The 14,742-nt window shown below is 46.5% G+C and overlaps 1 protein-coding gene across 1 annotated transcript; it reads left to right on the forward strand.

The window, feature by feature from the left end:
• Positions 1–5,117: 5,117 nt before the first annotated feature.
• On the forward strand, positions 5,118–9,899 carry LOC119377669 (solute carrier family 22 member 7). The gene is made up of 2 exons (XM_049411624.1): positions 5,118–5,483; positions 8,448–9,899. Exons 1-2 carry the CDS (start codon positions 5,118–5,120, stop codon positions 9,897–9,899), a joined length of 1,818 nt encoding a protein of 605 aa, XP_049267581.1.
• The last annotated feature ends 4,843 nt before the right edge of the window (positions 9,900–14,742 follow it).

Here is a 14,742-nt window from a genome sequence, read left to right on the forward strand (position 1 = left end):
ATATGCCCGTAATGTTTGTCTGCGTCAAAGCCATCTTTGCGTCTCGCGACCACACAAAATGGTGATTATTCACGATGTCATAACGACAAACTTGACAGCGGTTATTCCTAGCGCCTTTAAAAATTCATTTCTTGGCTAAAACTAATATTTTGTGCGTTGTATAACATGACCCAAGCGTTGTTTTCTGAGGCAGTGCTTCAGGCTTTTACGCGTTGCTGCAAGCTATCGCGATAGTGGCCATCCCTATGCAGTACGCAATGGGAAGCGAAACGATCGGGGGCACTGGTGGTACCATTGTCTTACGCTTTAGATCTGCCACATGGGCCCACCTAAACCCCCTGAAAATCTGCGCTCTTATTGATTTGTGTCAGCCCGTAGATAATTGGCTGTGTCAGAGCAAGCGGTTGTTTTCTAAGAAATAAATGCAGATTTCTGGCAAACAGGTAAGATGTCTTACCGAAAATATACTGGTCCCTTCTGTGCCTACGGGGCACGGTGGCGAGGACGCCAATTTTTCGTCCGGTATATCAAGCAAGAAACAGGACTGAAGTGTGGTAACAATACCTCGCAGTGGTACGTCATCCCGCCCGTTATTTACGAAACACCAAACTGTGTTTGAAAGCACAATATTTTTGTTTAAACGCTCCGAAATTCCTGTGTCGCCACAGAAACGACAGCGATGATGTACACGCGCAAATGGGCGTGTGCTTCGGCACGAGCATGCCTCATACGTCCAATGCAAGCCTGTTGTTACAACGTCGTATTTCCACGTCGTGTGTCATGTTTCTGGTGACACGTGTATAAAAAAAATCTTGACAATCTATTCAGCTTACGCTACGGTGAACATTTGCACTAAAAGTCATGCTTGGGAAAAAGGATGATGCTGATAGTAATAATGCGACTCGTGAAGACGCAGTAATGTACGTATCATTAATGATGATTTTACGAGTAATCGCTTCTGATGAGCGACTTCACCAGAACGAAACTATTAAGATTTGGTAAAAAGCTTCAGCATTATTATTGTAATTGCAGGTTCTTACTACACAATGTGATGTCCGCTGTGCCGAAGACATCGCAGCTGTTGTAAAAAGAACCGCGGAGCATTTTGGGAAGATTGATGTTGTGGTGAGTATTATATCGTTAATTCTGGATTTATGAAAGAGCAAGAAGTGAGGAATATTGTCTCGTTTCCCTACTTAGAAATCTCTGAAACTTGAGCCCTGAAGTTCTTCAGCGCAATTGTACATAATACATACAATACATACATACAGTATACATTATGGTGTAACGTTACACCGTGGAACATAAACAGGACACTCACGATTTTCATGAGTATATAATATTAAAGCGCAGCATAATGACAAGGTTGAAATTTGATGGTTTTTTTTTCTGTTTCGGAATAGCTAAGCCATGCTGCACTGGTTTCAATAATTTCAAACAGTTTTGTGCACCATAAATTATTAGGGAATGACACTCGCTGAACAACATATCATGAGACGCCCTCTGCTGCGCCAATTTCAGTTGCGCACGTGTGTCCGGCCCTCGCATTCAAATGCTGCTTTCAACTTATTCTTGCGCGAATCTGATACCAGATTGCAATACATTAATTCTCATGTTGATTACGTCTTTACGTTTCAATTTATGAATTAGTTTAGCATAATTATACCTTCAGCTTCAATAAAAGATTCTGTTGTAGTGATTGATTTGTTTGACTACATTGGCGCTCAGACATTCATTTAAACAGGTTGACATTGAATATTGTCACGATCCATAGCCGACAGACGACAGAAGACAAAGAGGCGAGCAGCACGAGCTGCAGCTGTTGGTTTTCTGAGGAAGACGACGTTGAGGCGTCTGCTCTTTTTGTTATCGGAATACAGACTTAACAAGCAAACAGGACTAAGTGACCAAGTAAAGGCACTTAATTTCTGTCAACTATTAGGAGATAGTATGAAAAAAGCTCAATTCGGTGTGCAGTCAACTAAAGGCGGCGCTCATGCGCCATGGTGGAATCCTGATGTGATCGCGACTACAGGCGACGTAAAGCAGCTTGGAAAAATTACTTTACAACCAGTGTCCACGTAACTGGAAAGATTATAAATATGCTGCTGCTACATTTAAACAGACTATTAGCAAAGCCAAAGAAGATTATAACTCCAACGATACAGGTATATGTCAGAGACAAAAAATAAGAAAGCATTATTTAGGTTTCTGAGACACAAAAAGATTGTTCCCCCACCAATAAATTTAGAATCAGCTTGTTTATCAGCCGTAGAATTGGTTCAGTCACTGGAAACAGTTGCGAAAGGATTGGAGTGTCGCTTCACATCGGTGTTACCCTACCATTTGTCTGTTACAGAAAAAGCCAACGAATATAAGGCAGCGACCTTAGAAGAAATAACGGAAGTAGTAAAGTCACTGCCAGGCTCAGCACCGGGCCCAGATAATATAACTGCAGCCATGATAAAAATTATGTTGATTTATCTCCATCGATCTCTGTAACTTTCTAAATTTTTCTATAGAAAATGCCTGGATTCACCCAGAGTGGAAAGTTGCCAAAGTAGTACCGCTGCTTAAAAAACAGGGCGCTGGTTATGCAATAGATAACATTCGGCCTATTTCCCTCACGTCGAACCTCGTAAAACTAATAGAGCGATTATTATATAGACATCTTGAAGAATGGATTGAAGCAAAGCATATACTGAATGAATCGCAAATTGGATTCCGCCCTGGACGCTCTATTTGGTGTGCCCATGTTGATTTGGAAAGTAGAATTAAACTTGCTCGGCACAAAAACAGTATGCCGCCCTAGTGACCTTAGATATTGCGAAGGCATATGACAGCGTAGAACACGCCATCTTGATTAGTAAACTCCGAAGTGTAAATGTTCCTGAATATAATTGCATGGATACAAAATTTTCTAAGTGGACGCACATTTTATTGCTCGCAGAATGGGTTATCTTCTCAAAAATACAAACAAACAAGGGGAGTTCCTCAAGGGTCAGTTCTCTCGCCCATTTTATTCAACATATTACTAAGTTCGATTCCGTCGCGTAACGACGTGCAAGTGTATGTATACGCGGATGATATTGCATTCTTTGCATCCTCCAGTGATATACATTCGCTGTACAACATTCTACAGTCATATTTGAATGAGATCGAAATATGGCTTAATGACCTGAATTTGTCTCTGAATGTAACAAAAGTGCTCTTCTTGCTTTTCCATTGACTTTCCCCGTGCATATCGCACTATGTACGGCCAGGCCTTTATTCCGCAGGTCGATTCATTAAAATATTTGGCATATATACACGCCTAATCTTAATTGGAGCTCGCACATTGAGTACATTGCAGCTAAGGTTTACGTGCAATTGGATTATTAAGACGAATCAGCAGCACTCGTTTTGGAATGCGTAGAAAAACATTGTTAATGATCTATTGCATGTATGTACGTCCAATATTAGAGTTTGGATGCATTTTGTTCTGTGGGGGGACCTGCTTATAAATTACGCCCTCTTCTAACTATAGAACGTGAGGCGTTACGTTTATGTCTCGGACTTCCAAAATTTGTAGCTAATAATATACTTTACCATGAAACAAACCTGCCATGTCTTCAAACTAGGTTAGGATTTTAACAGTTCAAACTTTCTAAACATATATGCCTCCCAACACAGACGCTCCCAATATGTATTTCTAGAGAGCCATCCACATTTTTGAAAGTGAATGGTCCCGACTACATCGCCCTCAAATACTTTCGTGCAAAGCTCCTGGAGCCATTACAAGTGACATTTAGTGAGATAATCTACCCAAACGCACTCAAACACACCTGCAGTAATAGAATATGACGACATATTCCAAAAAATGCTAAGTTATTGCCCATTAGATATTTAAATGGGTTGTTGGAAGACCACCTTAAAAACGTACGGATAAAGTCAGTAATAGCCACAGATGCTTCTGTTACTGATGAGAAGGCAGGGTGGGAATTTATCAGCAGCACTAAATTGGTCATTTTCCCTCCGTTTGCCCGACTCACACCAATATTCCAGGCAGAATTAATCGCAATTATTCTTGCTCTGCGGAAACTCCCAGCACATATCTCTTCAGCAGTTATATTAACGGATTCCTTGTCTGTGTGTACGGCATTAACAGTGCCACAGCCATCAAGCTGCCTAACAGAATTTTACTCATATATGCCCAATCACGTACGGCACGTCCGGTTGGTTTGGGTACCAGGCCACACTGGACTGATATTAAATGAAGCGGCGGACACTCTGGCGGCAGCATCCCTTAAAGGACCGGTCATAAATGTTCTGAGGCCGTCTTCTAATAACACGATCGCACGATTCCGAAATTTTTGTCTGCAAGAGGAACGCACTAAATCTTCCGTCCTAAACAATACATATTTTCAGCACCTAAGGTTTTCGTGGAATAGCACATGGTGTAGTACAAGGCAATTGGAAGTAACGTTAACTAGACTGCGATGCAGAATACCGTCACTAAATTTTATTTACACAGGCCTGGTTTCGTTCCTTCCCTAACTGTAATTATTGTAATCAAGCGGAAACAATAGAGCACTACTTCACAGAATGTCGAAGATACCAAAACATAAGGCAAAGACTTCTAAAACCTCCTTTTCACAAACTTGGCCTTGAGCTTTCCACATCAGTATTACTCTCCCTGGGGGCGTCGGCACTAGGGCAATGCAACAGGGGCATATATGATGCCATATTCATTTATATTAAGAAACAAAGAGACTGCCATGTTAATATTATAAGTAGAAATATATCTTTTCATTCCCTTACTTAAATTTCTGTAATTGCTTATTCATTTAATTTTATTATTTAACAATCGTTTAATTAACATTTCATTAAAGAAAAAAAAAAAAGAACCAAAATTGCCCAAACATTTTTTTTTCTTTACTATAAATTATCTTTTTCGCATATTCATTTTAACTTATTTTTTCACAAAGTCTACTGCCGCACGCTTCGTGGCCGATCCCCCGTAGTGGGTTGGGCTATTCCCCCAAGGAACCAACCAACCAACCAACCAATCGCCTTCTCGTCGGTTTTGCGCTTGAGTGAACCGAACCACTGTGAGCGCGCACAAGTCGTTTCGCATAATGAGCAACGTGAGTCTCGCTCCCACCGCTGGTGGAACAGTAGGCGCCGCCACCGAGCGGAGCCATACGTGCGGCGTCTGCCTCCTGCCCGACCCGACGACCGAATTGCACGGCGTCATCACCGGCCTGCACGACGTCGTGGGTCACGGGGCCTTCCAGCGGCGTGTGCTCATGTTTGGCGTACTGTCCACGCTGGTGCTGCTGTGCCACGCGTTCTCGTACTGGCTGATCGCCCGGCCAGTGGACCACTGGTGCCGACCGCCCGACGGCCTGCTCGAGCCCAGCGGAGCGTGGAATAACGCCGCCATACCGCTTCTCGCTGACGGCAGCTTGAGCCAGTGCACAGTCTACGATACGCCATCACAGGTGGGACTGCTGCGTTTTTCTTTTTACTGCGAAGCTCCGCACCTCTAGCCCATGCGCTCCCAGGGCGGAAGGGGAATCGTCATAGGAATCGGCATAACACGAAAGCGAAACGTGTCTTCACAGAAGCAGTTGATTGTTTATTGTACATTGATCTATAGAGCTTGTACAATAGCTATTGGTGTTTGGCAGCCATAGCATCGTTTGATGTGGATGTACCCACGTTGACGCCTAGTGGCACATCTCCATCGAGACGACTAAGCCCATATGATCATGATTTAACCGTTGTGGTAGCTGAAGTTGTGAACATATATATACCTGGACACAGCGTATCGTGAATCCCTGCAAAAATGGCATCAACGAGCACATAAAAACACTGGTACTCGATATGCACTTCTTCAAAGCGTCGTTAACCCACATATGCCCAAACTCAGAAAAAATGACAAAACAAATATTTTTTTCACAAAAAGTGTACTTCTACCCTCAGGAGAAAGCACAAGTTCCTTATTTACTGCCAGGTAAACGCAACACTGTTCTTCAAGCCGTCTTATACATATAGGACACTGGGCATTAGGGATGCTATATGCGGACGTGGTAAGCCTTGAAACATTTCACGTGCACACCGACATTGCACTTCTTCCTCTCCATGACGTCTTTCATACAAAGCACGCGTTTGCCCGGAGAAAGCGGTCGGCATTTCACGTGCACTTCCTCTCCATGACGGCTTTCACGCAAAGCACGCGTTTGCCCGGAGAAAGCGGTCGGCACGTGGCAGCATGAAAAAGCAAGCAATGTCTAGGCTTGCACGCGTTGAGAATGAGGCCTGCTTGATGTGCTGTAGGTGGCGCTAGTCATCAACTCAAGAAATAGCGATGTTAGAGCGCATCAAAGAAGCGTCCTATATGTAGGACACTGGGCATATATGGGTTAAATGAGGAGAGACACGGTGTGGTGTGCGCCTCCGAGTTATAGCGTAACCTTTGCCTCTGCTCATGCATACACAACCACACAGCGTTTCAGGAACACGGGAGGCAGAGATTCTTAGCTCGAGCAGTCAAAGCGCGAAGGCGATCGTCCCGCTGCCCTCTGTCTCGCTCCACGACGACACGACATTCGCTCGTCGACATCGTTGCCTTTCTGCGGCGCATATAGCAGCAGTTTTATTAGTCGGTGCTATCACACTCGAAGCAGTAGGCGGCGGAGAAACAACGGTGATGCATGTGGAAGCTGCACTACTCCGACAACGAGCCGTCACACGCTAACACGAAGCGAAAGGCAAAGAACGTAACTGTGTCTAGGGCGGCTCCTCAATACTAGTGCGCGGTCAGCGTCCCCCGCTGGCATCGAGACGCTCTAACCTAGGCGGGGCGGTGCCGCCGTCTGTGAGCGGTGAAGTGAAGTACTGAGTCATGACACTAACTAGGGACTCCACCCATTCATCAACAGCTATAATAAAGCTTTACAACGTGCTGGCGCGCAATCTCAGCAGGCGCACAATCTCGGAGGCCACGCTCTAACTGCGTCGTCGTCAAATCGCCCCCTATCGTTGGTCGCTGGGTTGGTTGTAAAACTTGGCTGGAGCCCCTAGTTACTGTCATGACGCAGTACTCTACTTAACCACTCACAGGCGGCGGCACCGCCCCGCCTAGCCCCGCCAACAGAGAGCATCGTGCGAGAGAATGTGTGAGACATATAAGGCGCGTTTGTGGGACCTCGTGCAAGTGACTCAGTGACGTAGTCGTTATAGCGCTGTGCGCTTATCGTCGCGGACCGAGAGGCCATAGGCTCGATTCCCGGCGGCGGGCCTTTTTTTTTTTCTTTCTCATCCGTTAGTTTACATTTTACGAACGTCATATTCGTGACGGAAATATGTAAGTGAAGTCTTGGTGGACCCTGGCATAAAACACTTTTCGTGTTAAAAAGCGGAGAGGCGTCGTCAGCAGCAACGCTAATACACACGGCAAAAGCGGGATCGTGCAAAAGCGTCGAATGATCGTGAGTCCGCAGAAGCACGTCACCGTCTGAAGTCGCTCACGCCGGAGAAACGAGCGAACGGGCATCTACTGCAGGAACGCGAGTACAGGTTCGCTGTTAATCACTCCCTATATGAATGTTGCGGTTCCACGAAATTTATGCATGGATAAGTAAGGAAAGCTTCTGTATCACGAATACTCTGTGAGCTATAGACCCTGTTGCATTCGTTTGCAGGCTGCCTTGCCAGGCGTGCAGAAAAAAAAAATGCCCCATTGACGTTATTTTCTTGGTGTGCGCACAACTCCCGAGATGTATAGACCACCACTGCTAAAAGACGCCAATGGCTGGCGACTCGTCTTCGAGATGAATTTCGGAGATACTCGTTCGCTTCCCAGTATTTCCAGCTGTTTCCAAGCGCCTCGTCCCTTTGTCTAGCCTCCATTCTCAATGTTGCCGCTCTGCAGTCTCGTTAGCCTATACTTCGCTCCGTCTTTATTAGCAGCTAAACTGTGGCGGCGACAACTTGTCGCTTTTTCCGTCTCTAAGCTTACTTGACCTTGCTTGACTAAAGAGTACTTGGGTGGTGGGAGGACCAGGGATTAGAGGACCTGTGGTCGTTTTGTCTATTAGCCCTCTCTCTCGGGGAGACTGGGTTGGCGATTGAAACGTTTGCATGCTGTTGCTGAGCTGTCGAATTTTTACGTCATAAGGGAAGCTGACATGCTCTACTTTAGTCAAAAGTAAGTGCAAATATTATGTGTGTTTTCTTGAAATCACTCGCTTCAAATAATTCATTATATTACTCAATACGGCAAAATGTAATTTAATCTCTGTCACTTCATTTCTGACAACCCTGGAGGAAATCCATGTAGTCGAAATTATTCCCAATGCTTCCGGGTACTATACGGCGTTTGCCGAAATAGCTGATAACCTCACATTCTGTTCCTGCCTGATTTGCTAATTCTCCTTTCCCGGTGCTGATATCCCGTGCAGAAATTGGAGACGCCCGAGGAGGTCCCGTGCAAATCCTGGCACTACAACACGACGAGTCCGCAGGACAGCATCGTCAGCGAATGGGACCTGGTGTGCGACCGATCCTGGATGCTGACTTTCTCGTCGGCCGTTTACATGTCGGGAGCCATAGCGTGCGTGCCTGTCTCCGGCGTCGCTGCAGACCGCTGGGGCCGCAAGCCCGTCATCAACGCCTGGGTGGTCGCTCTCCTGGTCGCCGGCTTCGGATGCGTCGCCGCCAGCTCGTACTCCCTCTTCGTGACGTCGCGTTTAGTCGTGTCGGCCGGCACCAGCAGCATTGCGGTGATCACCTTGATCCTGCTCTTCGAGGTGACCCGCGAGGACCGACAGGTCCTGTTCGTGCTCATATACGCCAACAGCGGCCCGTTGCTCCTACCCGTCGTCTACCACCTCATAGAGGTGTACCGACTCAACTGGCGGATGACCCAGATGATCCTCATGCTGCCGACATCGCTGCTCGTCACCTGCGTTTATCTAATCGAGGAATCGCCCGCCTGGCTGCTGGCCAATTGGAAAACGCGAGCAGCCCAGCAGGTCGTCCTCCTTGCCGCCGCGGTCAACGGAGTGCCCGCGCAAAGCGCGGCAGAGGCGTTCCGCCACATCCGCGAGAGATTCGAAGGGACGGACCTGGGTCGAGACACGACATTCGTGGCCTCTCCCAACGCGTTATTCCGCAAGCTTCGCTGGGCCACGCTGCCCGTCGAGCTGTGCTGGTTCACAACGTTCTTCGGCTTCTACGGGATCAACTTCCGAGGCGCCGGCGCGTCGCCGGTCGTACCGACGGCTTCGGGGTACCAACTGTTCGTAGCCCTGCAGGCACCCCTGGTCGCGGCCACCTATTGGAGCATCCGGCGTGCTGGACTACGCGTCACGCTTTGCGTGCTGCTGTGCCTGACGAGCGCGGTCTGCGCCATACAGAGCCTCCTTAAACCAACCCCCGCCGAGGGTGACGTCATTGGCGTGGTGCTTCGAGTCCTAATCATCTTGGTTCTGTGCCCAGTCTACTTGCACACGGCCCAAGTGTTTCCCGCGGAGGTGCGCTGCATGGGCTTTTGCGTGTCGTACGCCATCGGTCAGTTCGGGGCGCTCGGCGGTTCGCTGTTGGCATCCTCGAACGAAATGACGTTCGACACGTTCCTAAGCGTGACGTCCTTCGCCGCTTTCTGTGGTATCCTGTCCATAACGGACTCGCGGCCACTCGCAGATGCTCCGAAAGCATTGAGGCCTTTCACGCCGTCGGAAGGGATCAGCGCCTTTCAACACCACGGTGCCGAAGAGGCGAACAAAGCGTGGGAGGCGGAAGAACCGTGCAGGAAGACCTCCGTTGTTTCCTTTGCCGCCGTGGACGTAAAGTCGGACCCTACACGGCCTTCTTTAGCGGCGACCCCCAGGCGCAGATCGGTGTCGAAATAGGCCAGTCCTTGAAAATTGGAAGGGCGATGCCCTTTCAATTTACTCCGTTATGTTCGCGACGTGGGGAAGAGTACCATATTAATAAGGTCGACTATGAGACACCGATAGATTTTGTGATCGTGACTTAAAAGAATATTTTTTTACGAACGCCTTGCTTTCGTGAGCGTGTGATATGCTGGTACCTCATATGTTCGTGCACTTGTGGCCAGGCTTGCTGTAAAATTGGCCACAAAACAGCAAACATATCAACTCTTTCGAAAGGTTAGTCTGGTGCACTGAACATCAGTGGACGCAAAATACATTGAGCTTATCGTTAATAGAATGGCACTTACACACACAGCGCGTTTGTCGCTTGCTTTTCAACCCTTCTAGTTGCGTGTGCCTGCCGCTCAAGTAACTTCTTCAAGCCTTAATCTTTTACAGCGTAAGCTCTTACGAGCTCAAAATAGCATATTTTAATGGCGATGTCGTCCGCCGCCGCCGGTGCACGTCGCATCTAATCGCGCACAATTAGAAAAATAGCAGGGTCCGAGCCGGAGTCGAACCCGGACATTTGGCGTGGCAGTCGAGCGTTCTACCACGGAGCCAGCCAGTGCATCAACCTGCTTTGGAAAACGACCCCATACATGCATCGCGTCGGGCGAGAAGGCGCGTTAATTAACAGATGTAATATTCAGTGGAACTGTAGAGTCGCACCAGGTCTCACACCATGGTTTAAGATGGCCCACCCACTACGAGGGGCTCGGCGATAATTTATCATCATCATTTGCCACAAAGTGCGCAGCTGTGTAGTGCACATATTGCCTTACGCATGCGTAGTGGATGAAAACCCATTTGAGGATCAGTTAAATTGGCCTTCACTGCCTAATCTAAATCACGATCGTGAATTAGGTGGGTTGCGCGTGCATTGGTGAATATTTACCCCAGTTACCGGTAGGGCAGCGCGAACTCTTTGCGCATAATATTGTGCGCACTACTGCCGATGTTCTAGGAGAAGGGAGTAAGACGCGCGGAGAACCATTATTGACTGACGCCACGCTCTGAAGTTGATCAGTATATCGGCACCAAAGTGGAAGAATTTAGCTGAATGCTACGGTCAGGGTTGCCAATGGTGGCTACTTTTCGCCAAATTGGCGAATTTGAGAGGCCCGTGGCGACCTAAAATTATGAATGGCGACATGGCGAACTTTTGGCGATTTTCAGCTTAGGTCTCCACTGAGTTATGCATCCTAAGCTCAGTGCCTTCTCAACGAATGAGCGGCACTATTCTCTGTATTTTTCTGGCTTTTGAGGTGCATATTACGCGCCGTTCTGTATGTCCGTCCTGTAACTCGTGTGTATCTCCTCAATTCATCTAGATGCTTCTAACTCAATTCATCTAGATTCATCTATATGCTTCAGAGCTTCGCTAAAGTTTCGCTTCTGAAGGGGCTAGATGATGGGTTGGTCGTGTGTTCCGGCCATTTGTTCCGCCAAAGCTGCAACTATTCTGAATAGCTTGGCGACCTATTCACCGCTGCAGTATCCCCTAATCGAGCTCGTATAGCGAAGATGGGCGGATACGCGGGTGTTCGTGCAATAAAAAAATTATTTATTCAGGCATTTTCTACTGTTCTCGGTGAGCGTGTGCAATGAAAACAATTGCTATATAACATTTTACAATGTCTACCTGTTCAATTATAACGCACTGGATTGACGCGGGTAGATATCAGTGATTATATATGAAAGGGACAGTGGCGTCCGGTATCATATTAGTTCACACTGAAAGGTATAAGACTCACTAATGAACGATACCTGTAAGAATTCTGTCTTACTACTTTCAATAAACATGTTAACCCTTTTTTTTCATATGAGGGGATGTAAAGCTGTCTACAAACAACGCCTTCGCGGCATTCGCCCAAGGTTTACCACACTTTTACCTTTGAAACGAGTGGACAGGGATGGAAGGATATCATGAGCGTTTTATCCTTTCATACTTGCGCCTCCGCGCACATCTTGCGGCTAGTCGGAGAACCAGGTGCACCAAGCACTCCCATGGTGAAGGGGCGATGCGCCTGGTATTGAGAAATGTCAAGATACTTTAAGGGCTTTGAATGGCACTGTATTCTATGGGGCTATACATCAGTGAAAATTCCTATTACTAGGATATGCCGCACACATCTAGAATGGCGACTTTTTTGGCGAAATTTCTAAAAACATGGCGAGTTTTGGCGACTTTCTGCTCGTTTTTTGGCGACATTTACTCGAAAGTCAGTGGCAACCCTGGCTACCAGGGGCGTAGCCAAGGGGGGGGGGGGGGGGTTGGGGGGGTTCAAACACCCCCCCGAAATTTTTCAGTTTTGCTTGCGTATATATACACGCACACATACAAACGCACGCACGAACATACATAAAGTATGGTTGAACCCCCCCCCCCCGAAAAAAATTTCTGGCTACGCCCCTGCTGGCTACGGTTTATAATCAGCATATGAAACACAAGGAAAAAGCTGAGTCTCCAGTTGTTTCCACCAGAGACATTCACAATTAAGTAAGCGCGAGGCCAAATCGATCTCGCGCTTAAAGGGGTGGTGCCACCATGTTTGTGGCTTGCGCGTTCTTTGATGTAAGCGTTTCCTATAGCTCCAGGAAGCATGATGCACGCACCAAAATTCATGTATTCTCGCTAAATAATTTAATATCGCCTTTTGATGTGGACAACTTTCGGTTTCGGTTTCTGGGCGCCGAGGTTGGGCAGTGACGTAGAAGTGTAGGAGGCTTGGTCACGTGACCACACAAGGCTGTGACGCACTTAGCCAGGAAGCGATCGAAACTCGGCGAGTGATGTAGCAACCGATGCTTTGCCGGTACTATAGTGAACTAGAATATATTCTAGTTCACTACAGCCAGTACGTACGTTGCGGAGGTGGCGGATGTCACTCACGTCACTACAGCAGATCTGGTGTGACGTCACTACAACTTTCGTTGCCCTTCCTACAGATCAATGCTGGGCAGTATCGAAGATACATGTATCTTAGATACTATCTTAGATACTGTATGGGTATCTTGTATCTGTATCGCGATACTTCTCGAAAGACGAGTATCTGTATCTGTATTTCCGATACATTCGATAATGTATCGTGTATCTTAAGATACAAGATGCTTCTGTCGCAACACAATCGTGCGAAAGAATAATCGCTGGCCAAGCTCCACTTCTCAAGCTGGTACTGGTGCCACTAAGCCATCTGAATAAGTCTTAGGGCAGTGACGCAATTTTATTTTTCCGCTAGAGTACCCCAGTGAGGGCAGAAGATGAGGAAAACAAGAGCGCGCGCGAACACGCCCAGCCCACGTACCTTTTGTTTATTCGATTTCTTTTCTTTTTAGTTGCGCCACTGCCGCGACACTTGCTCTTAGCCACTGTCCTGCGCCGCGTCTGTTGCGCAAATTCTGATGTTGCTACAGTGTCGTTGCAGAAGATTATCTTGCGTCTTGCTCCGTAACGAAATGTGATGCGTGCAAGAATGGGGTTCCTTTGCACCGCGTGGATTTTACATATCAGTGATTTGAATGATCTCGTGGATGTAAGTTTGACATGCATGCCGTGAATTAACTTATATGCAAATAAGAATCTAACAACGTTACCACCACTGGTACTGATGCTAGATCTAAAAGAGCAAGCGTTTACCTAAAAGAAACTATCTTGGCGTACCGTATTCTTAACTTCTTGCTACATTTATTCAAATAATTTGTGAAATCATAATTTGATTATCAGCGCAGGTGCTTTCTCAGCTGTCATTTTACATCCCTTACATTACCTAAATCTCTGCACTGTTTTTCCGGTCTGGTAACTGCAGTATGTCTTTTGCAACGCGCTCCCAAAATAAGATATCTGCTTTATTATTCTGCCTACTTTATTTCCACTACTGTTTACACATTTACATGTTGCCAAGGCGATTTTGAAAACAAATATATAGTTATGTGGGCGTACCTTGCGTAAATAGTCGAAAACATTCTGCTTACCGCTTAGGAAAATAGCTAAATTGAGCTTGCATTATAATAAAGGAAATCATTAGGAGCCATCTTAAAGATGTTAGGAAGAGGATTCGAGAAACTTTCTTTTGCTGAATGCTCTGTTTTGCTCATGAACGTCCCAAAGAGCCGTTTCAGGCAATTTTCCATAGGCACTGAATTTTCTGTTGTCTCAACAGGTAAGTTGACAATACTTCATGCTCATAGCTATTAAGGGCGCTGTCTGTATTGTGTTTCTGTACTCATTCAATGTGAATGTTTGATACACAACCACCTCTCTCTTTTACTTATATTTGCTTTCCTGTTTCAGGCTTTCTTAAATTTTTTTCGCATTACTAATCGCAACGTAATGGGAGCTATAAGTGGCAATAGCGCGAATAGCGGTGGTGTGCTGCGACGCTTTATGGAACTATACAACACGTCTGAGACGTTTCCGTGTTGCACATGTTCTTTCGTTGAAGAAAAATTGCTAAAAAGATTGCACGTTAGTAAGTATATCAACAAAGGATCCTTTACGCCAGCAGATAAGAAGAATATGACAATTGAATGCAGTTTTACGTCATCTACGTATACACCAGGGGTCTCAAACTGAGCTTATAGCCAGCGGGCCGCAGTCGCTAAATTTAGTTGCAAGGGCCGGGGCAGCGAAGATGGTGGGAGAGAGTTTCAGCAGAATGACGTTTGAAAGGAAGCCTTTCCCATATCTCATATATAGGTCCTTTCTGAAGGAGATTTCGAGTCAGGATTCGAGAAACATCGATAGCGATGTACAGAATGACTGATATCTGGACGCGGACTCTGAAATATAGAGTTTTTGTTCCACGGTTATGTTTTA

This window comes from Rhipicephalus sanguineus, unplaced genomic scaffold (genome assembly GCF_013339695.2).
Source record: "Rhipicephalus sanguineus isolate Rsan-2018 unplaced genomic scaffold, BIME_Rsan_1.4 Seq5353, whole genome shotgun sequence".
NCBI classification, from domain to species: Eukaryota; Metazoa; Arthropoda; class Arachnida; order Ixodida; family Ixodidae; genus Rhipicephalus; species Rhipicephalus sanguineus.

What these genes read in the sequence shown, in the direction of transcription:
- LOC119377669 (XM_049411624.1), top strand. Translation starts at nt 5,118, where the DNA reads ATGAGCAACGTGAGTCTCGCTCCCACCGCTGGTGGAACAGTAGGCGCC. An exon ending in TCTACGATACGCCATCACAG is followed by an intron (nt 5,484 to 8,447) that starts GTGGGACTGCTG and finishes TATCCCGTGCAG; the next exon opens with AAATTGGAGACGCCCGAGGA.